Raw genomic sequence first — 24560 nt, 5'->3', positions numbered from 1 at the left:
GAGGAGGAGGAGGAGGAGGAGGAGGAGGAGCTGGCTTCAGGCCGTGACTCAGCGGCGGCGGCGGGGCTTCCCCCTCCGCGCAGCGCCGCGCAGCGCCGCATGGCACCGGCGCGGGGATGGCTGCGCGCCCGGCGCGGCGCTGCGCGACACTGCGGCGGGGGGAGGAGGAAGAGGAGGAGGAGGAGGAAGGGAGAAGGAGGAGGAGGAAGGGGCGCCGGAGCCCGCTGGCAGCCGCGCTGCCCCGGGTGCGCAGCGGGCCGCGGCCGGGCGGCGGCGGCATCACGCGGCGGAGCTGCGGCGGAAAATGGCTGCTGCGAGGTACGCGGGGGCGGGGGGCCGCGGGCAGCCCCGCACCGCTCCGCCCGGCCCCGGCCCCGGCCCCGGCCCTGGCCGCGCGGAGCCGCGCGGAGCCGCTGCGGGAGGGCGGGCGGGCGCGCAGCGGGTCTGCGCGAGGAGGGGGCGCGTGTCCGTCCGTCCGTCCGCCCGTCCGCCCGCCCGCCCGCGGTTGTTTCTGGTTCTGTCATTGCCGCGAGGTTTCTGTGCGGAGGAACCTCCGCAGCCGCGCGCGGGTCAGGCCTGCCGGCATGGGCAAGCTCCAGCGCTGCAGAGGGATCCGAGCGCCGTACCGTGCGCGGCAGCAGGGTACACAGCACCGAGGTGCTGAGGTTCCTTGTGTCGCGATGCTCCTTGTTTCTGATGCTGGGGTTTGTGCGACCGCTGCCCGCGGGGCAGCAGCCCGTACTGCACAGCAGCACCGGTTTTGTGTGTTAAAATGCACCCGGCGTGTACTGCCGGCCGTGCGGGATTTACGCACCGGGGCGCTTCTGCGTGAAAGCCGTTGAGAAGGTGCCTGGTGCAGCGCATTGCTGCAGCAAAATCCGTTATACAGCGATAACATCTATACTGTCTTACTGCAGGAAACTGCAACATGCTGCAGCAAATGTCAGCTTCGGTGCCCTTCATTAGGCTGCCTTACAGAAGCTGGTACGTCGCATATACTACAAAAATACTAGAATGTGCAGACTGGACAGGAGTTTATCTATGTAAATGTTTTAAGTGCTGTTACTTTGCTGGTTCTTTACTTTCAAAAACTATTTCAGAGATGTTTGAAAATTCAGTTTAAAACTCTGGTATTACAACCCAGAAAATGACACAATGAAAATATATCCAGCATATATTTTGCAATATCAATCTGCCTATATAATTGTAAAAGAATAGCATTAATTTGTGGCAAAATTCAGATTCTTTCCATGTGCCGACAAGGCAAGCACATAGAGGAATGTTTCAGAAACTTTATAGGAATAATGAAGATCTCTGTGTAAACATTGGAATAATATTGAAATGTTACTGCTTTGTATGTCTGCCATAAAAGGATATATAAAAACATACATGCAAGTTTAAGTTAAACTACAAAATACCGGACCTTTAATGCTACGGAAATCCCTTTTCATTCGAAGATTCTCTTTTTATCAGGTTGGGTGGATAGTTAAAGAAAGAAAAGAAATGTTGGCTTTTAGGCCTATGATATTTTTACTGCAGGAATTTTGTGTAGCTTCATAGTATAGATCAGCATGTTGAGACAGTAGTCTGCCGTATTACTTTGTAAATGGAAAGTGGATATATTGCAGCGTGTGCTAAAATGCTTTCCTTCACTACCTGGAGAGTGACAGATGCTGCCAGGTTGTGTTGCGTCATGGGATGCAATATTGAAATGTTGCCTAATACCGCAGCACACTGCGGTAAGAGGGGTTTAATGCAGATTACCTGGAGATTTTTAAAATGGTTCATGTTACTTTTCTGTAACACGAGGCAAACCAGTGCAATCATCATGGCAACACGCTTCGCTGCTGCAGTGCTTCACTGCAGTATATTGCAGTTAACAAGAAACTTTTCAACACCTTTCATGGTACACCAATTTACTGTTTCCTCATGGGAGATCTGAGGAAATGTGTCTTAATAGGGATGGCACAGTTGATTGCTGGGAACCAACAGGGAGCACAGTCCACCTCACACTGTTCTTGGATAAATGTGTAGAAAAAAGTCGACTGATGAGCGATCTCTAATGTTTGCTTGTTAGAAGGGAAAATCTGTAAACTTTAAACTGAGACTTGCAGTGAGGATCATATTTTGTCAATAGATTATGATAAATTTCATGATAACTGATTATTTTTTTCCAAATGCAAGAGAATGCAGTTTAGTGCAAGAAACGCTGACATGCACAATTTGTCTGAGAGCCACCGCTCTGGACTGTGTCTCAGTCTTCTACATCAAGCTGCTGCCTTGCATTGCACAGCATTCATTACTGCTCTGTGTTTGCCAGACATTGTGCTTTTCGGTAGTGTGGCTGGAATATTACTTCCATGGTGAATAAAGTTGTTAAAGTTATTTCACATTAAAAATGATCAAGCTCCATTGTTTGTGGGTGATCAACATTCCATGATCAAAAAATCTGTGATTAGACTTTCCAGATAATGGTAATGAGAAATGAAGTTTTATATGCATAGCATTTTTAATATAAGCTTTTTTACAGAATTTTTTTCAGGGAACTTACCATAAGTCTTAATAATGATAAACAGAGAAGAGAAAAGGAATGAAGAGACAAGATTAAAACAAAACTGTTGGCTCTCAGCTGAGATTTGACCTCAGAAGGAGAACCCAGGAGGTGGAGAGACATAGGAAGCTATTTCAAAGAAGAGGAAGTGAAAGAAGGTAACTAAGTTTTAAGACTAAATGTGGCAAGAATATGGGGAATGGCAAGGCAGGTCAGAGAAGACAAGTTGTTGAGAGAGGCTGAAGCAAGCTTGGAAGAGTTTTATAAACTAAGAAAGCAGCCTTTGACCCTGAAATAAATAAAGGGTAGCGCTACTATTCCAGAGTATGCATAATGAGGCCAGACTTTTGAAGAGGTGTGAGATGATGGGAGGAAACATCCTGCAGATACTTGTTTTGACAGGGATCACAGAGAAGCAGAGCAGCGACTCAGTCACAGCCATAGTTGAAGTTTTCAGGAGGAGGCTTGGAAGCAGCATTTTGCATGAGTAAAGAAGGAGGGAGAAGATGATGAAGAGTGTCTGGGCAGAAGAATGAAAAGGGAAAGCTCAGGATAGAGGCAAAGAGCAGTTTTTTGCAGTGGAAAGGGACAGGACAGTGCACCAGGTATTTTTCTGCTCACAGTTGTTAACCTATTTATAAACTTGCAGAGGGATGAGGACAGCAGCAGGAAATTATGTCAAATTTCTGCAGTTTAGTGGAAGCCTTGAGCAAGGGATGTGGTATAACAGCAGCAGCCCTCCTGCAGAGAGGCAAGTCAGCGTTGACCTAAAATATTCTTTCACCCACTCTCTCCTGATAACCTATTACAGGCTTAGCAGTGTTGCCTCATGGGCTGAAGATGCTTCCTTCCCTTATCTTTGCCCTGTAAGTAGAATTGGAGTACAATCTATGAACTAGTGTGTATTCCTTGATAATTTAAATGAGGTTCAGGAACTTTTTAACGGAAACTAAAAATCTTAGCTGCATGCAATGGTTTAGGCTGAAGGAAGAAAAAATAACTGCAAAAAGAAAATAAGTGATTTTAGTGGAGAAACAACATCTTCAAAGATGTGCTGAGTTCACAAAATCTGAGCTGTAAGCACAAGGGCACACAGTGACCCTGAGGAGACACCTCTACTCTTACAGATTCAAGCCTTGGGGGCTTCCTTGAACAGTAATAAGACCCCCTGCATTAGTGAGCCAAAAGAAAAGCTCACATGATAGATCTGGTGAAGTAAAGGTATGATTAGGAGATAATACATGATATGATTTCAGAAGAGTTGCTGAGTAAGTGAAAGAGTAAGATCAATTCCTTTCACTGATACGTAGATAAGCTTTTAGTGTTTCTACTAATTAAATTATAATTAAATAAAATGCTCCACTTATATGGCTACTTATCTGGTTAGAAGGATTCTCTAATCATGTAATACTTTTTAACAAAGAAAAGTTTTTTTTAATCAAACAGGAACCCATAAGCAACCAAAGTTAAATACACAAAATACCATAGTGTCTGGATATTATCAACTTCATTCAAAGAAAAAATTGACTTTTCCCCTGAGAAGTCTACTTCATATGTTACTCAGTCCTCAGTGTGCTTTCTAGCAGCTTAAGCATGATGTATTATAATATGTTGTGGGAGCTTCTGGTAGTTCATAAAACCTTGTAAAATACATTCTTTGACTGAAAGAATAACAATTTTTAGATTGATAAAAGCATCAAGTTTCAAAAGTCTGCGTTATGTGGAACAGTATGTTCCAAATTCAGTAAGGTCACTGCAAGTCTCTGGCCTGCCAAACTAATTAAATTGTTGGTTCCATAGAGTGCTTTGTATGTTTGAAGGGTGTGTTAGCATTAGTTAATTCTTGCAATATCCTTGAAATCAGTTACGTAAGTATTATTATTTGAAATCCTTTGACCAGAGAAGCTAAAATGTAAAAGTTCTGTTATTTACCTAGATTAAACTGTATAGTCACAGTGCTACAGACTAGACCCTTCCATCCCTGGAACACTTTGCAGTCTGAAGCTGTTCTAGGTGACAATGGAAAATCAGATTCCTGCTACTCTCTCTGTATAATTGTCCTTGTTTCGCAGATTTCATTAACTCACACAACTTGCATGTTTTGATTCCCTCTGCTTATTAGACTGTAGGTATAAATCAAATGGAGTACCAGCCATACAATTCAAATGGAGCATCAGCCATACAATTGTCCACTCAGTTTATTGTGTTGCTGGAAAAATGCTGGCATGAGTTCTGTGGGCATAAATTAGCTTTGCAGACAGAGAGGCTGATCTTGAGCCTAGATGGAAATATACTGCTAAAGCTCCTATGGCATTTTTCATTACAGCAGTGATATGTCCCTTTGTCCTTGGTTGAAATTTGCTCTCCATACATTTTTGGCAGTGCTTAGTGTGGCAGTTGTCAGTCTGAATGTGGCCCTGCATCCTAGAGGGAATTACACTTCATTAATATCATATATATATATAATTGAAAGTTGCTTAAGGATTTGTTTCAGATTGATGAGTCTTAGTAAATATGAATTATTGGTCTTTCAGCTCTTACATTATTTTATAAAGTCAGGTTGAACTGTCTACATTAAAAAGATATTTAATTTTACAGACGGGAAAAAATAGCTGTAGTAAGGTTGAGACTTGTTACCTTCACAGGGGAGGAAGATGCCCTTCTGTAAGTTCTCCTAAGTGCATGCAGAAGTGCTCTTAGTTGTGGTAACATTTCCTGGAGTAAGAGAGCAACATGTATGTCTCATATTCTAGCTCATAGCCTTTATTACTAATACAGAATATTTCTTTAACTCAAGATCATAAAGTTCATTCCCTCCTACCAATATTGAGCAAAAACAGAGCAATTGAAGAAGAGGTTTGGAGTAAAAGGGACTTAAGAGTATTAACCAGGCATCACTTTTAATCTGTCATCCCTTGCCTATGACGGCCAATAAAGACATATAAGTAGAGACAGTTAAGATTATATAATACTGACCAGAGCACAAGCCTGAATTTTTCCATCTGTTCTTTTACTTCTGTGCTCTTACAGTTGAAGGGAGAATTTTACTGTTGTTAATGCTTTGGGACAGTGCAATTTATCAAAAGTTAGATAGCTTATGCCACTATATAAAAAGAAGAAGATGTCACTGCTTATAAATTCCCACACCAGGTTACCAGTAGGTTTGTTTGAACCAGTCAGCTTTTGAAGTACATTTGTTGCATATGGAAAGTTCTTCTGATATTTTTTTTCAGCCTTTTACACACATTTTCAGGATATATCTTGAATTAGGCTTTATAGGAAAATAGTATTTGAATAGTATTTGACTGCTTAGCAGTTGCACTGAGCAAGTGCACAGTTTTTGTATCTCAGGACAGATTTGTACGTGGTCATACTTTTCCTGACACTGTTGTCTTCCCATCAACATCGTCAGACAAAAAAAGCAAATATCTTTTGTCATGTCTCTAGCCTTCATAATTTTAGAGCTGTAGAGATACACTGTGTTAAAGTACCCAAGCTAGATTTGAATGTGGAAGGCCAGGTACTGGACTCTGTGCTGACTTGATTTTCCTCTCAGGCTAATTACTGCTTTTACAAATTTGGTTGTATTAGGCTTCTGCATGGAGGGAGTTTTAATATGACTATCCAAATTCCAGTAGCTGAGATCTCATCCCATTCAATGAATACACTAATCTTTGTTGATATGTATAGCAGTATGTTGCAGTGTGCATAGTGTTTGTCAACAAGCGAATGGGTATTAGTATTCTGTCAGCTGTGAAATGGCTATTTAATTAAGATACTAATCTATGATGTAGACTTGATACAACTTCCTGTATCTCTTTATTTAAAATCTTTTTATGTGGATCTGTCTCTGAGGGTGGGATTTAGTTGAAGATTAAGATAAGTGTGTATGGTTTGCAGGCATATGAGGTATCTAAGCTCCCATTTAAACTCAGCTCAATCATTGGAGCCCAGAGGACAATGCACTTCCCTAAATATAGGCATTTAGTGCCATTTGAGACGCCTGGAGTTAGTAAGTATCCTTGTGAGCCTGGAAGAGGATGTACGCCCCATGGAAGATATATTCCTACCAGAATTGGCAGTTGGAGGTCAGGTGCAATAATTTATGGCATCTAAGGTTGCACCAGACACTTACTTTTAAGTAATTAAATTGAGCCATAGATTCTTTGAAATAAGCTGAGTTGCTCTCCAGGTAGCTTTAACTGTATTCATTAGGGGCTTCATTCATGTGACCACTGGAGATACTCTAGGCTGAGATGTCTACAAAGGGGTGGCTGTTGTGATAACAGACCTGCTCTTCTGGAGTGGCAGCTGAAGGCCAAGTAGAATACCACTGGACACCTTAGATGGCACTAGACATGTATGTTTAGGCAGCCAAATAGATTTCTGTATCCCCCAGATTATAATGGAAACTTAGATATCTAGTGCACCCAGTGACACCTAAGTGTAAACATCTTAACCTAGAAAAACTGCTAGATAAAACAGAAATTTGGTAGCCCTAGATACATTAAATATACCTGCTTGTTATATTCACTATTATTCCTTTACTGCCACTTAATATTAAAAATAAAAGTAGGTGATTTGATTCAAAAATCGGAGCATTTCCAGTAAAATTTTCCAACTTTGTAATTTAAGCCGCAGTTCTTGTGAAGGCCTTTGTCTTATTTAGGTATTGATGTTACTTCATAGAACTTCTAGGTTGCTAAACTGCAGTATGCAGGACAGTGTGGGGAAAAATAATTGCTTCATGAAGCCTGTGGGCCCATCAGATGGATTTTATCATGTGAGATAAAGTATAGACCAAATTCTGCATGTTGTCCTGTGATTTCAAAGGCTCCTGAGACTTTGAAGTCAGTCAGACAATCTGTGTAAATAGGGCCAGAAGATACTGCCTTACTGTGAATAGTTTCTCAGGTTATTTGATAGCTAGTTACAGGGATAATGATTTATAATCAGGAAGTGAACTGACAGATATCAATAGCGAGAATCATGTAGTTTTATCCTACTCCTGCTAGTGGAAAACAAGTGGAATGATTTTTGTGCATTTATATTCTTGGAAAGTCTACAGTAATGTTCTGATGTTCTTCTAGAGTCTCAGCTGAATTTGGAACACAGTAATACTGATGGTTCTGGAAAATTTGCACTCTGTAGTTCTTAACCAAAAGCTGCAGATTTCCGCTTTTCAGTCGTACTCTCCCACAAAATGACTAAGATCACACTGTAAGTCTTTTGAGCAATAACAGCATTTCACACTTCATTCCTCAGACAGAAACCAAATCCACTGAAATCATTAGTAAATCTTGTTTCAGGGGAATAAGATTAGAACCTACAACAGGGCATGTAATGTACTTAAATAAGGTCGTATTTTCCATCATAAATTTGTCACAGAAAATCAAGAATTCTAAGGCTTGAGTTTAGCCCAAGGATTTTATACCAACATTGTTTAATGTCCTAGCAAGTTCAATTAAAAAATCCATAATCAAAGCAACACCAAACAAATGTATGACTACTATTCATTATGTTAAAGTGGAAATAAACAGTTTTGTGTGAGATGGATGAAATTCTATTCCAGTACAGGGATTTCCAGGGAAAACTAGGATTATCAAAGGCTGAACTTAGAGGACAGATAATATAAAATGTTAGTACTTTATTATAGTTCTATATTGTGTTGTTGTGGTACAGTTGGAGTCTGATCTTGATTTGTTGAAACCAGTGGCGAAGCTCCCTCTGTTTTAAGCTGTGGCAGAATCAGACCCATTGAGGGGCCCTACAATCTCATGTCATAAATTTGTAATTTTTTACAGTGCATTTACTGAAAGGAAGGAGAAATAATGATCTCACCGTGCCATATGCCAACTCTCAAGCTGAATGGAACAGACTATGTCAGTCAGAGGGCGAGATAGGTCTTTAAAATTACTTTTGTGATCATTTTTCTTGTTTTGGCTTTTGAGGTTGCTTAGTAACAATATTCTGTGTGCAAATTTGTAGCATCTGTGCAGAATGTGAGGTATTAGCATGTTTTTAAAAATTAAGAGTCCAATTAGTTTCCTCTACAGCACTTTTAAATTACATGTCTTTTTACTTCTGCAAATTAACTGCTTTAAATATAAATATAGTAAAGACAGATTTGTGTCTTAGAACAGAGATAGATCATAAGTCTGGGTTTCAGTACTTCTCAAAAAAGCAGCTAGTCTTTTCAAATGGATAGTATAGCAGAATAAGGTAACTTGCAAAACACACAACTGGCTTCCAAATGCTGTATAATTCTGTCTGTGTGGTTAGCTGCACACTGGGTAATGTCTGCGAACAATTACATATCTTCCAATTAAACTATCAAACTAAGCACTCAGTGTCGAGAATCTTAAATAATGACTTGCAGAACTGTGTAAGAAAGATTTAAAACAGAGAACCAGATGCACATTAAAAGATGTCAGACTCCATCCTCTCCGCTCCCTATAGCAGAAGGTCAACTGAAAGCTACCCTGAAGTTTCAAACGCAGAATGAGCTAATTTGGGATGGATTGGACCAAGGCAGGTACCATAAACATACATACCTACCCACGTCACTGTATAGTCAGTGAAGGAAAATATGCTCACCCAGACAGCAAGTCATCTGCTGTCTTTTACTTATGAGTCTTAGGATGAGATGAATCACCTCTCCTTCTGCATGTCAAACATGTCTAGCCAGCATCTCACTTTTAAGATAATTGAGGTTTGATGAGATTAACCCCTCCCCATGTGTTCTTTTTAGTATTATTTTTTTTTCCTGCTGGATATATATCCAGTGTATTTTACTTTATATTTTGGCAGTCTTTGCTCAGACAAGGTTTACATTAATTCCAATGAGAGAATAGTGTGAGAAAACAGTGCAAGACTTACCTTCCAGTAGGTGAAGTATTTGACTTCCTTTTCTTCATTAGAGACATTTTGTTCTACCTTTCTAATCTCTTTAATCTCTGGCTGGAGATGATGCCAGCAGACAGTTCAGTATTATCCCCAGGGCCTTTGGATTGCCACAGCAAATTCTGTGAAAAGACATAGCTTCATTAATGTATGTTGGGGGAGCTGAAGCCATAGCTCCATAATAGAAAAATACTAACTATTGCAGTATTTCTTTTATTTGGCAGTGCAATTATTTCCAGTCACTTTACATATAAATGTTAAAAATTGAGCTAGTGCCTAGCAGAGCCACAGCAGAGGAGAGGGGGCCTGGCCAGTCTCTGTTGCTTCTCCACAGCTGATTTCCTCCCATCCCTTCTTCAAAAGCAGCATGAGCAATAGGACTGAGCAGAGGCCTCAGAAAGCAGCCAGGAAGCTCTTTCTCTCCTTCCAGAAACTAAAAGGATGGATAGACTCCATCCTTCCTCCCATGACTACTTGTGATATCCTAGCTATTTTCTTTCAGCATCCCATGTAGCTTGTATTTTAACTTGGCAGCTGTTAAGACTCTCAGTGAAATCAGTTTAGTTGTTTACTAGCACATCCTCCCACGGCAAGCAAGCATCTTGACAGCTCAACAGTCAGAGATGACTTTGTAGATAATGTAGACAAATTGCTGGACCTCAAGAGTCCTGAAGTGACCATTGTAAAAATTGTACCTATTGCAATGCTGTTGCATTGACTGGCAGAATGGATTTGTCAGCACTGGCTATTTGCCTTGCCATCATGACCTGGAGCTCTTTTCATGGATGTAGGTGCACAAGGCCCAAGCATACTTTTTTCTAAATCTAGCGTATTATGATTTGGACAAAAATCCAATTTAATTTTGGGACTTATCTGTCCCTATTGAACTCAGTGATGAAACTTTTCTTCCTTTGCTTTCTGTTATGTCTATATGTTTATTCATTTGAATGATTCCTTCCTCTAGTGTGCGTATCCACTTCAAATGGATAGGTGGCAGAATTAGGCCTCCAGTGATTCGTGTAAGCATAAATATTCAAGCCACCTCCTCCCTAGAGTTTACATGGAATGGAATTTTTCAGGTCATTCTAATTCTCTTCATTTTTTTTAGAGAAAAGTATGCAAATTTTTGCAAATAAATCCCATTTCTTCAGCATCTCAGTCCAGTAGTTAGCAATGCTATATTGAATGCATTCTGCAAAAAGTATTATTTAATATTCTTCTTTTTAATGGTTATTTCTTATGCTGCTTACCTCATTGTATAATGAATACTTTGACAAGAGCACAGCTGTCTTTTGCAAATGAACAAGTTCACCCCTGTGTGGAGAACCAGCTCTTTTGAAGCATAGCGTAGACATGGTGAATAGCGGTGATCTGGGCTCCTGCAGAAGAACTGACATTGCTCCTTAGAGCCAGACTTTCTTGCTTTGACATAATAGCCCCAAGTAGTTCTTCTTTCCTAGCTCTGAGTTACCTTTTTGACAGCCTCTACATGAGGCACTAGATTTGCTTCTGACTGATTGAGGCCAAGTAAATCACAAATGACACTGTCACATCTGGGAATTCATGAGTTTGCAGCTCTGTAAAATTAATTCACCTCTATGAACTGACAGGCCAAACCATATATTTGTTGGAAAGATCAAAATTTAACAAAAATAGATATTCTATTTTAGGTTTTATCTATTTTAATAATTTTAAAGTAGAAAATGTATTTTCAGAGTATAATAGAAACATGCACATGAACTGGTAACACTTGCAGTGGTGTTCAATAACGTATTTCACATTTCATGCTTTCATGTACGACATATCAACTTAATTAGAAAAACAAAATACAAAGTATGACATTGTTCCCTTTTTCCAGTATAGAACTTCCGTGCTTTAAAAAGTCCTAAAATGGTCCTTTGCTTTCAGAATATTGTTTGATATAATAAGGAAAGGATTTATCTATATATAGGTCTGGGTTCTGTTGCTGTTATTCTTCATAATGCAGCGCAGCTCTCTTCCCGTCCTCAGCCTTTCATTCCTTGTATATATCAAGTTTTCCAGTGCCAGAATGCGTCATACTTCATCCAGTCAGTTGTTCTGGGTTGTTATCTTGTGGCTGCAATTGTACATCTTGCTGCCCACAAGATGATTAATACAGTCCTGGAAGTTATATATCCCTTTTATAAGGATATATAGGTTTGGTACTTTCCCTCACTGTAGGGAAAGTTTTTATCATACCTGTGTCTTTCAGCCTCTGAGGATGAGGGTGCACTGACACACTGAAAACATCTGTTGAGGCAAATGTGGTGGTAGTAAAGATCCAGGATAGGGGATAGATAAGACACAACAGGAGTACAGAAGCAAGAACTCTATAAGTGAAAGCTGCTTTCTCTGTAGTTTTGGATGCAACTGCCTTTCCCATGTTGAGCAGACCACCTCCCATCTTTCAGAAGAGATTTAACATGCAAATTGGCTAGTTTTCACGTCCTTTCCAAAATATTTTCATACAAGATAATTTTCAAAATCTGGGAATAAGAGAGTTGTTAGGGGCTTTTTTAAAGTATTCTTGTAGCATTCCTGTGGCATGGCACAGTAACAACTATTTTTTTATGTCATTCTGCAGGTAGTGTCTGTGTGATAAGAAAACCATTTAACAATGAAAAAATTCACTCTCTTTGATTTTGTAAATGATAATTCACTGCAAATTGGAGAGACTTCATGGATACAGGATCTTCCCAGTGATGACAATGAACTAGAAAGACTCCTGAAACCAAATGAGCATGTGCTAGTAAGCTGGCCTGTGGGAGAAAGACAGACAGAAAAGCACCTAGTGAAAGTTGTGTACATGAGTGGTGAGTACAGTTGCAGAGCCTTTGGCTGATATGAGATTTTAATCTAGTTACAAGGTATCAGTACTTAATTTTGCTGCTTCTTCTTTGCTTGGGCCTTTCTTTCCCTTCACTTCAGATGACCCTCAAGAGCTGGTGGAAATGATGCAAAAGATATTGCAGGCAGATGAAATGACAAAAATACAAGTCCTTGGAAAAGACAAAAGGAAGAGGATAGAAATGATATTCTCAGAAAGTGAAGACAGTGATCTGGATAAGGAACAGGTGACTTTCTGTCTTTATGTGTTATGCCCATAATATAGTCAAGTAGACCATACCTATTGATTCTTAGCAATATAAAACACAAAATATGTATACTGAAGGTAGAAATAAAAGCAAACTTCACATGATGTCCTAGCACAATAACCTGTCAGAGTAAGCATTTAGGCCAGCAGATTTTCTTCCTTGCTTATTTAAAGAAAAATTGTTATTCACGAGTTTGGGTGCTCTGTAGCTCCACTGCTTCTTCTCCCATATCTGAGCCCTGCACAAGAAGGGCAGAGACCAGGTCTTCCAAGCTTTGCATTGTTTGGAAATCTGCAGTGACAGAACTTGGGGAAATAAAACATAGATCTCAAGATTAACAAAAGATTGCAAAAACAATTTTCAAAAATACTAACAGTGTGTGTCAAGGGCAAAGTGAATAAAAGTTTATAGTATATCATGAGATATTCTGATGAAGGGTTCCATAGGAACGCAAAGGTACTATTATGCTCTTGCTTACAGGGGAAAATGGTGAAGCATATAAAAAGGAAGAAATCGTTACAGCCATCCACCCCTGCCAACATCCTGAGTCAACTTGAAACATCTTTAATTAACAAACAGGTAAACATCTTATCTGGAGTAATTTTAATTTATTAAGCAAAAGGAAACTGAGATTTATTTGTTTGAGGGAGATATAAGACTTTTTTTTTAGTGAAGTTGTAGTTCTTAAAGATACCACTTTAGAAAATCAGTGAATAGAGAACATAAAGACAAAAATCTGTGAGCTAAGTATTATTCTGACATTTCATTTTGAATTTAAATATGAACAATAACATCCATGTTCTGTAACAGCTATTAATAAAGTACACCAAGTCTGTTTATATGTTTTGTGTATGCAAAGAAAATATTCTGATTTAGCCAGATATTTTAATGCTGGTTTTAATGCTTTAATTTTCTGTGTTGTTGCTCTAGATAGACCATTTTATTTTTTTTCAGAGAGAATCATATTCAGGAAACAACTTTTTGTACAGCGAAAGTAGCAGCGATGATGAAGAGCCTTTATTTCAACTGTCCAAGGTGGAATTGTGTGCCAAAATAAAATGTCTCAAGAGAAAACTGACAGACACCATGAGAGAAAACTGCCGCCTGAGGCAGTCCCTGGTGATGCTTCAAGGTAAAGGCAGGGGAAATGCTGTGCTGAAGAAGAGAGCCTGAAGGTTATGAAAAGCTTGATGCAGAAAAGACCATTTGAATGGGAATTATGGATGCTCTAGCACCTGACAAGATCAAGGCCTCCTGTTAGTAGAAAAGTCCTCGTTACATAGCAACATTTAATTCCAGCAGCGCTTAGAAAAAAAAATATTAAATGGAGACCACGTGATCACAGAGTTAAAAATAGAAAAATGTCTAAATCCCATCAGTTATTCCCAAGAGAACATTTCTGTTTGTTATATATAACCATTGGCTAAAGTTGAATACTCCACCGACCAGTCCAACTAAATCTTATTTATTAAGCAGTTATTCTTTATTTATTAAAATTGTCTTTATTCTGGAATGCTTTTATTTTTAATTTCTTTGGTAATTCCTCAGTATTGGTAATCCTCAGTTAGTTCTAGGAACAACAGATTTAATCTTTTCCTAAAGTCACACCATTTTGTTCTTTCATAAATGACTCTCTAATCACTTAGCAGCCATCTCTGAAGCCCCTCTTACTTGTTCCTGACCCTTATTATGAGGCAGCCGAGACTGAATCTAATACTTCTAAACACTGGCGAACAAATGTTTAAAGAGAGATGTTAACTTCCATTGCCAGCTGCATCATAGCACTCCTAGGCAGCTTGCTACATCTGTTGTTTCTTTATTGTCTTAAGATTTTGCAAGTGCTTTTTAGTTTCATTGCCCATGTGATCCGTTCCGTATTTCATTCATCTTAGTTTGAATTATTCTTCTCCAGCTCTCCGAATAGAATTTTTACAAGATTTGTTAGTGTCAAACAACTTACACATTTAAGTCCGACATTCGCCTTTCATCTTCAGCATTTTTTTACAGCATTTTCCAATAAGTTAACGATTTTGTATCCTGCTGATTCTTTATCCCTCACATCCTTTCAACTCACTGAACTGATTTTTTAGTGGACTTGATGAAAACTTATTTTTGAAACTAAATGTTAGTCAGAGAGGTGGCCATTTAAAATACATTCTCTATAGATTAGAAAAGGAAAAATATAGTGTATGCATAGGAAGGTGTAACTCCTTGGAAACAAATGAAAAATCAAATGTATCACTATTTGGCCCATATTCAGCATCTCTGAAGGCTTGTTCGGATTTTGAGATAGCAAAAAAAGAAGAAGAAAAGATAAATACCTGGCTTAGTGCTGTGATGGGTATAAACTAATTAATGGTTGCTCTTACTTGTTTGAGAGAACTGATCTAGCATATTCTGAGGACAGAGGCCAGAATTTCACTGGTGAGAGCAGAATGACAGGAACATTTTGAGAAAGTAGGAAAAAAAAAACTTGTTTAAGCATCTTTGACTACTTTCACTCTTTTGCTTGTTTGACAGGAAGACTTCAATTACAAAAATATGCATGCTGACATAGCTGGGGTCTGGAAGCTTCACTTACTGTTCTTAGCCATTACTTTCCATTTAATTTCAGTGTTGCCACAGGCAGTCACTCATTTTGAGGAACTGGTAGGGATGGCTGAAGCACTGCTCAAAGGGGGAGTGACAACATCTGCGTCTAGCCTTCGTTCACACACTGTTTGGAAAGCGTCTAACAATTCTCTAGCAGATTCCTATGCAAGTATGCATAGTAACTCCAGCTCACCTGTAACTATGAATGTGGAAGATGAGGAGCAACAGATTGAAAAACAGGTTAGTTAAGAAGCAATTTCAAGCACAAAAATTAACATTTGATGTAACACATGCTTTATTGTGATTGTATAACAGATATAAAATGTATCTGTAAAAATCATTTTATCTTCAGTCACTTGATGAATTGACTAATGAGCTCCTTTTGTGCAGAAGAACCTTTCCATGAGGCACACTAGATATCATTCAGCGTGATATTCACTAGATATCATTCAACATCCTTGAACTTGCTTTGATTTCAGTGGCTTTGTGTGATTGAGAGCAGAATGTGGATGCGTGAAGAAAATACTGAGATCCAGGAATAAGTTCTACTCTAATGTTTTGGATATCAAAGCGGAATGACAGCATTTCAGAGATTATATGAGAGTCTGTTTAAACTGTTAATAAGTAAAATGGAGAATGGTGTGTTTTCTGCTCTTGTTCCAAACGCTGGCCAGTCGTCAGTATAATAACAGAACAAAATTGTGAAGCCTCAGGCACAGAGGCTGTACAGAAAAAATATCAAAATCTAATAAGAATAATTCCAGCTTCTGCATTCACAATTCACATAAGCATTCTTGTGTACTGAGTCATGCCAGTCTGTGGAAATCATGTGTTGTCATGGGGTGTCCAAAACCAAATAGATCTATTGAGAATTATCGAGGTATGATTCTTTGACTAAATATTACAGTGCACGAGATCTGACTATCTCCAAAGAACAAAAAAGACCTAATTTTCTGAGCTACTTAACCTTATTGCTAAATATAAGTAGTGCAGAATTGCACATTTGGAGAGCTCACATACATTGTACAACTGCAGTGTGCAGAAATCTCTCCCAAAGCCTACGGCCAGATGTCGCAGTTCCTAGGGCAAGCCTGCTCAGAGGCAGGAATATTAGTTTGGGCACAGTGCCACGCTTACAAGGCTGTACAGATTCCAGGCCAGACCTGGATCACATCCAGCCTGTGTGGAGTGCAAGTAGAAGGATTTAGAGCTGTCTGCGTATGTGCGGCTGCCACTGCTGAGCAAGAAGGGCTGCTTGGGGAAGTGTTTGCTAGTATGAACAGGGATCCTTAGTCTGCTTCACGCTTGCTTCTGAAAAAACTGTTGACCTGCACATACAGTTCCAGACTTTGAGTGACATGCAAGCTGGCATTAATTCCATCACACAGTTTGCAGAGATTACATTTGAAATTGCGGTAAAAAAAGAAAGTACACTTTAAACATATTTTCAGAGAAATACTGCATAATATTTCCAGAGAGTTTCAATAGTTTTGTCTATGACCGATTTTGTTTTCCAGTTCAAGATCGAAAAGTGGCAGATTGCACTTTGTAACAAGAGCAAACCTCAAAAGTTTATAAATGACTTGATGCAAGCACTTTATACACATGAATACATGGCTACGCACAGCCTGACAGGTGCAAAGTCCTCCTCTTCAAAGGATAAAGCAGCAAAACCAGCTATGAATCAGAATGAAGTTCAGGAAATCATAGGTGATGACTTGTTAACGTTACTCAAAATGGCAATGAATTGACAAAGGGCTTTCTTTCGGGGGGGCAGTAAAACTTATAGCTGGTAACTCAGGTTATGTGCTGTTCATATTTTCTTCTTTGTCTTCACATTTTTTTGACCCATCTGTCACAAACACTCTTAGTGAAATGCTAAATAGTAGTATTTCAGTTGTACAAATTTTGTGTTCTCGTTTAACAGTGACTGCTAAGGCATAGTAACATTGTCATTTTTTAGCCTTTGAAATAATTATTTATAATAGTCATACCTGGAAAACAAAGGTAACAGATAAAAGGGAGGCAAAGAGAGAACACACTTGATCGAATTTTAAATAATGTCTATCTGTTCTGTAGTTGGTGAAGATTATAAATTCTGACATTTTAAATAGTGCCTCAGGCAAAATGAGGAAAAGTATGAAAGACAAATAGTGATCAGATCAGAGAAGCAAAGAACATTTCATTCTGAGGTTTAAGGCAGAAAACATTTGGTGCATAGGGAAGAGAAAATCATTTCAGATGCAAATAGCAGCTTTAAAGAAAATTGTCTTTTGTCAGCACCGATTTTGTTTGGATTCACACCTGTAGCTTAATATTTTAGCAAAATAGCCCCATTTTCTGTACCAGAATCTCTCCCTCATTGCCATTGCCTCAGTATTCCTCAGTACTCTTAAGTTTCCTTTGCAACTTACCTCCAGTTCCAGTACCCCCTTGTCCAGTTTTATTGAAGCTGGCCATCAGTTTCAAGAGTTATCAATAGGGTATTGATGGTATAGTTGCATAAACCTTTTTCTTAAGAAAAAGAGCAAAAGAGACAAAATCAAGAAGAAAGAGACAGCAAGATGGTGAAAATATATTTAGACAAGGTAAGATAAGACAGTTTGACAATGACTTAATATAAAGCTAAGGGGAGAGGTGTGCACTGAGAGAAGAGCTATTGGATATATTCAAAAATATAAAATGGGGATGTAAAGTTTTTTGTAACTTCACCTGCATCTTGAGTGCCAGCTAAGAAGAAGAGTACAGTCTCTCTACCAGTGAACTATCAGGAGAAATGAATATGGGAAGGAAAATTCAGCAAGTTCAAGAAAAAAGTTGTAACAAACAAAGAGCCAAGGATTTAAAACACCAGAAACCAAACAGCTTGAGTGTAAAGAAAAGATTTCTTGTTTGAGAAGCTACTAGCAACTTTTTCTAAGGTGGGTTCAGTGAAAGGGTCTAGGCAAAACTGAAAAGAAAAGCAGAGAAGATAATCAGAACATAGTATATGTCCTGATTCAGAAGAGTTCAGTGACAAAGGGAAACCTATAGCAAAGTCAAAGAAACTTATTAAGGGAAGTGAAAGCTCTCCTGAATTCAGATAGAAATATGTCAAAATAACATTATACAAGAGAAAAAGAAAAATAAGAAGGAAGCCTGAGAATTCTAGGACTATAGAAAATGAGTAAATAGTTCAGATAATTTTAAGAAGATGGAAGCTATGAGACTTCAAATGAAATGAAATTAAAACAGACCAAGGGAAGTGAAGATAATGGAGAAGAGGGGAGCAGGAATTGCATTCCTGATGCTCAGTTCTGTAATATTGCCTTCAAAAAAGTTGGGCATTTAGTGGAAAGACAGAAGGGAAATTTTTGGAGAATGAGATAGGGATTGCAAATGAAGAGTAATGAACAAAAACTGCAAGATTCAGAGGTATGAAAACTATGGAGGACAGAAATAGAAATGTCTGATGAAGAACAGAAATAGTAAGGGAGGAAGATCACTTACTGCAGGAAGCTCCTGTGGCCTTAGAATTCCCTTTAAGTATGCGAAGAGCAGGCACAGCAATAGGAGAGGCACAGAGAAAAACAGAGCTGGAGTGTGCAAGATCAGTGCAGCAGTGAGTGAAGGCAGAAAAGTAACTAGAGCTGAAACTGAGGTAGTTGGAAATGTCAAAGATGCAATAAATGCGTTTTAGGTCATGCATCTGTGGTTTCCGTGATTTGGAGGCCTCATACATGTCATCTTTTTATTTTGTAGGAATCACAAAGCAGTTGTTTCCAAACACAGATGATGCTTTAATTAGGAGAATGATGGGACAAAAACTAAACAACTGCACCAAGAAGCCAATTTTAAGCAAAGATCTTAACTCAGGTGCTTTTCAGAAGCATGGCTTTTGGTAAGTCTTAAAAAAAAACTGTAGTCTACAGTGTGTCATGCCATATGTTACCCTGTGGTAACAAAACCTAAAAACAAAGTTATCTTTAAGATGTATGTTCAGATTTGCATTGCCCAATAGGTAAATATTTTCATGTCCTTGTACAAAGATTACATTATACAAAAGTATCCCGGCTTAACATTACAGCACAAAAACATTGTTCATTCTAGACCAAGCAGCACAGGGTAAGTAAAGTACAGAAAGAGAAGACAGAAGTAAATACATCAAGTTACTTTCATGAGTATATCTTAGTTTTGATATTATTTACTTCTTTTATTATCGTCTGTAGAATCTCCATAAACCAGCATTTCATTCCATGGGCATGTCACCTGTTGTGCCTCAAATAACCCCTCACGTAAAAATAGGGGAAAATCGTACCTCTTCTGTATCTACTGATAAAAGTACTGTAGTAGAGCTAAATCAGCATTCTTCTACCAATAGAAGAGTCTAACTTATTGTGGTAGAGGAATTATAAATAACATCTTCCCTATTATAAGCCTGCTTACCTTGTGAACAAGACTAGCCTAAAATTGCTGAACTTATCCCTACTGTCAGTGAAGTCACCTACTTGCATAATACTGTTTCCATATATACCAAACACATATATTTATATACTTTAAAACTTACTCATAAAATATGACAGTGCAAGTCTTAAAAAAAAACCTCTGTAGAGAAAAACTTCCTGAAGTCTTGGCAGGGGGGGGTTTTAGGCACTAGCTCAGCAGTTCAAATACACATATACACAACAAATACAATTCTGAGTTGCTTTTTAATAGTGCCTGAAGACCTTTCAATTTAAAATTGATATCTTAAAATAAAAGTATCTTTATGTCTGTTATTGATATGTCCTTATGTAAAACCCAGTTTGATACCCATGGAAACCAGTGCAAATATTGCCTAAATTGACTCTCTTGAATGGATGTTTATTAGAATATATTAATAAATTGATTCATTTTACACTTGTTCAGAATTTCCTCAAGATAAAAGCATTTAAATATCTTATAAGTAATCATCCTAAAGATAATTTTGCTGTTTCCCTTAATTCAGATGACACACATTTTCTTTGCAAGAAAATCAGGAAAATTTAAAAGTGCTAACAATATCAGAATTCCTTCAGTTCATCTCCCAAAGGTGAAGTATAGAGAAGTCAAGAGAAAATTATATTATGCAGTATCTTAGTACTAACTTACACACAAGTTACTAACAAATTCAAACTGATGATACCACAGTTACAAACTCTTTCCTTGCTGTTCCTCCTTCCTTGCCCAAATCCTCTCCCAAAAAACTATTACACTTCAAAAGACAAAATTTGGAGTCAAATCCAATGAGACAGACAAATCATCATCTCTGAACCATCAGATTGAGGTGAGATAAGGAAAAAGAGAACATGTCAATGAAGGAAATAGGTTAATAATAGTTAAATAGCTTAATAAACTCCACTGCTCAGAAGCTAAGACCAGTAGGGATCGTGTGTCTATTGTTAATACCCCAAGCTTAGTTATAAATTGTCTCAACAGTGGTTCAACAGCTGCTCCTCAGGGCATCATGCCTTTGGCTCTTCCTCCCAGCACACAAGACCAGCAGGATGATGATTCACCAGCTGCAAATGCACAAATTCAGCAAAGCCACAGCTGTCTGACTCCCTCATCTCCCACCACCCAAGGGCTGCAGGAGGGTGTCACACCTACTTCTTCCAGCCTCGAGACTCATCCCTTGAGAAGCTCACCAGCGCCCTCTCCCAACCTGCAGACAGGATCTCAGGAATTCAGACAAGGAGTAACAGAAGGTATTTGACAGCAGTTCAAGCTCCCTATGGAGACTGAGGAATAGTATAAAGTTAAATAGACAGAAATAGTATTTAATGGGCCTGGCATCAGTGGACAAAAATACTGCAAGCAGAATCCAAGCCTGTGAGCCATTTTCTCAAATCTCACAGTATAGAAAAAATTAAGGTGTATGAATTTCTTTGGCTTTAAAATATTACTAAATATTTGCATGTTATACTGTAATCTGAAAAATATAAATTTGTTCAGAAGAACACAAGAAGGGTTCCCCTTAGTTAGATAAACAGCACATAATGCCAAAATAAAGTATAAGAGGAACTTGAATCCCCTTGCATTCACTTTGATAGCTGATGGAAAAGCACTTTTCAGATCTGAAAAAGTTATTGCATATTACTACAAAAAAGTTACAGAGGTATGCAAACAAGGCAGTAAGTTTTCCGAGATAAGTGAAAGCTGTGACCAGCATAGGGTTGAAAAGCAAGGAATCACATGAGCAGAGAAGATAAAAACACAGATATTTAATGATCCTGTTCAACTGAGAAGAAAATACTCTTAGGGCAATGAAACTGCAGCTACCAAGATGTGTGTAAGAAACAGTTCATTTTTAAGCTCTAAAATCAGAAAAGGCAAGGAAAGAAACCATGTTCCTTCTTAGCTCAGGGAAAGGTGCTCCAAGATAGCCTGTTTGGCTGGGGAGGCCATGGCCTCTCTCACTGGCCTTTTGAGGCAGGTACTTCAGTTTGGCAGCTCCCACTGTCTCTTCTTTCCCTAACATCAACTCCACAGCCTGCGAGTGCCTACTCCCTTCAATTGGTAAATGGAGCAACTAGAAGGTACAAAGGGACCAGAAAAGAGCAAAGATGCCAGCTCCTACTCCCTGTATCTAGATTTTGGGATGCTACCTTTTGGTTAAGGTGGTTCTAATGGGGTTTGTACCAGAAATCCCTCAGCAACATGGCAGTTCCTCTGGAGATCTGACACCACTTGACTCAGTGGGGCAGCTGGCATGCCCTGTAACTGCCTGGAAGGAGGAAGGCAGATACATTTTCCCCCACTTCTGCTTGTAGTTTTACTTTTGACTGTTTCCAGGTTTACAGTGTGCTTTTAGGGTGGGAAGTAGAGACCACAGCTATTAACAACAGTTAAATATATTTTATACTTGGCAAACAAGCAAGAAATGAATGAAGATTAAAAAAAAACATGAAAATGAAGAAATTTAGCTTGATTTGAGGAGAGACATAGCTGAACTAGAAATAAATTAGAAGTAGTATTGGGGTGAATGCCAGAAAAACAATTTTGAGGACAAGGCTAGCAGCTGGATACCTCTCAAGAGAGATGCTGCAAGCCTTAATTTTATTAGAACAATGCACTAATAAAATGCACTGAAGAGAAGACTTTTGAATGGGCAGGGGCATGGATTAAGTGATCTGTTAGCCTTTTTCATCCCTCATGTAGGATTGTATATAGGATTAGGATGAAAGCAGATACAACAACATGACACAAGCTCTATCTCATGTTCTTTACTATCATCCATAAAATGTAACAGAAGAATGTTTGCCATTATGTATATTTTGTATAGGTACCTGTATCTATAACATATATGAATGTATATAGTTAACCCATATTTTTGAAGCAACTTTCTATCAAATAAAATTAAACATTACTATATCTTAGTTTTATTTTATTCTTATTGTGAGTCTTTTCTTAAATCAGTCACTATTGTACATTCTCACATATCAGGTTGCTTTTCTTTCTTACGCGCCTTTTGTTTTTTTTTCTGGTTCCAAAGCCAGATTCTATAAAACTTGTAATTTTTTACTGGGGAGCTTAAAGTCCTCCCAGCTGATAGAGCAGAGCTGCAGCTACCCTACCATTGTGGAGCAGTTCAACACCGGAGGTGCAGAGCTCCTTGTGCATGCAGGCTCATTGAGCCAAATGCAGGCAGCTGCTCTCTCCGCTTCTGGGACAGCACAGAAGATTGTGATGCACTAGGTGCTCTTCTATTCTTCAGACCAGGTAGTTTTTCAAAGGAAAGCAAGTACTGGCAGCTCAGCACAAAGAGAAAAGGAGGATTGTCACAATAGTGTGAAGGACTGGAAAACAAGCGTAACAGGGGATGTTCTAGATAAAATGCAAAGAACATAGAAAAGCAAACATTTTAATGTTCTGCCAAGGGGTAAGCAGGGAGCATCCTGCAAAGAGTCAGTTCTTTCCTGTCTTCTTATGGGACTGATGTTATCCTAACAAACAGAAGATTTTACACAACTAAACAGTTAATGGGAAAGCCATGATCCTTTCAGTATGCCTGAAAAGGAAGAAAATACAACTAGTTTTCCAAAAAGACCCTGATGAACTTCTGTGAATACAAAACTGAAGACTAAACAATTACAGATGAGAAACTGCAGAAGTAACAAGAAGAATTAGGAAGAGTGTTGCCAGCAGGTGGAGGGAGGTGATCCTGCCCCTCTACTCAGCCCTGGAGAGGCCTCAAGTCCTGTGTCCAGTTCTGGGCTCCCCAGGACAAAAGAGACATGGAGCTACAGGAGAGAGCCCAGCGTAGGGCTACAAAGATGATCAGAGGGCTGGAGCACCTGCCCTATGAGGAACGGCTGCGAGAGCTGGGCCTCTTCAGCCTGGGGAAGAGAAGCCTGAGGGGGGATCTTATCAATGTGTACAAGTACCTGAAGGGAGGGTGTCAAGGGGACAGGGACAAACTCTTTTCAGTTGTCCCGTGTGACAGGACAAGAGGCAATGGGCAGAAATTGAAGCACAAGAAGTTCCGCCTGACCATGAGGGGGAATTTCTTCCCTGTGAGAGTGACGGAGCACTGGCACAGGTTGCCCAGAGAGGTTGTGGAGTCTCCTTCTCTGGAGATCTTCAAGGCCCACCTGGATGCGATCCTGTGCAACATGCTGTAGGTGACCCTGCTGAGCAGGGAGGTTGGACTAGATGATGTCCAGATGTCCCTTGATGTTCAGGGTCCCGTGATGTCCCCAGATGATGTTCAGAGGGTCAACCCTACTGATTCTATGATTCTATGAAAGGAGGAGAGAGCAGAGCAGTTCAACAATGGTTAGAAGATTTGCACTAGAACGAAAATTAGCTGGTGATGCATAAATATGTTTTGTCACAAAGTGTAAAATCCATTGGATCATGAGTGACAGAGGATGAATTATTTGCATTACTCAGAATCAGAGTAGGCTGACAGTTTTCTGCAGACGAACCTAAGAGCTATACAACTGCACCATATTTAATAACTGGAGATTCAGTATGAAAAACTAAGTAAGCAGTGCTGAAATCAGTCATTTGAACTGTTTCTAGTGTTGCAATTTAGACTTAAATTTAAAGATTACCTTGCAAAAATAATTTGGCCCTTGTTTATTATGAGTTGGTTAGTAAGAATATTTGTTCTCTAAAGAGGAAAGAGCATTAGGGTATGTGAAGACAGGGATAAATATTTGGCTGAAAAACATAATAGTATTGAATAAATCAGTTTTTCATGTGTCTAGTTCCTGTCCCTTCTTATCCCTTGTCTCTTTTCTTGACAAAAACTAGTATACTAGCTGACTAGGAGTCAAATTAAAATAAAAACAAACCTGCCACATCTAAATTTTCTAGATTAAGAGTAACTGGCAGTATGTAATGTTGACACAAGAGGGAAATCAATGGTTAAAAAGGCAACATTTCACTCGCAG

The 24560-nt window shown here is 39.1% G+C and overlaps 1 protein-coding gene across 6 annotated transcripts; it reads left to right on the top strand.

Annotated features, from left to right (window-relative positions):
* Positions 1 to 229: 229 nt before the first annotated feature.
* Positions 230 to 22497, top strand: BEND6 (BEN domain containing 6). 6 transcript variants are annotated; one of them, XM_062571101.1, is made up of 11 exons: positions 230 to 318; positions 918 to 984; positions 2531 to 2709; positions 12060 to 12288; positions 12404 to 12549; positions 13051 to 13149; positions 13501 to 13702; positions 15185 to 15402; positions 16680 to 16872; positions 18904 to 19042; positions 20599 to 22497. In XM_062571101.1, the coding sequence occupies exons 4-11, from the start codon at positions 12093 to 12095 to the stop codon at positions 20873 to 20875; spliced, it is 1470 nt and encodes a 489-aa protein (XP_062427085.1). In that variant the 5' UTR covers positions 230 to 318; positions 918 to 984; positions 2531 to 2709; positions 12060 to 12092; the 3' UTR covers positions 20876 to 22497. The 6 variants fall into 6 exon arrangements, with proteins under 6 accessions (XP_062427085.1, XP_062427086.1, XP_062427084.1 ...); XM_062571102.1 differs by lacking the exon at positions 918 to 984 and adding an exon at positions 3363 to 3417 and having other exon boundaries at positions 251 to 318; positions 12064 to 12288; XM_062571100.1 differs by lacking the exon at positions 918 to 984 and adding an exon at positions 3363 to 3417 and having other exon boundaries at positions 251 to 318.
* Positions 22498 to 24560: the final 2063 nt, after the last annotated feature.

Source organism: Rhea pennata, chromosome 3 (assembly GCF_028389875.1).
Source record: "Rhea pennata isolate bPtePen1 chromosome 3, bPtePen1.pri, whole genome shotgun sequence".
NCBI lineage: Eukaryota > Metazoa > Chordata > Aves > Rheiformes > Rheidae > Rhea > Rhea pennata.
Note: the sequence above shows the minus strand (reverse complement) of the source record. Positions and strands in the feature narration are given on the sequence as shown.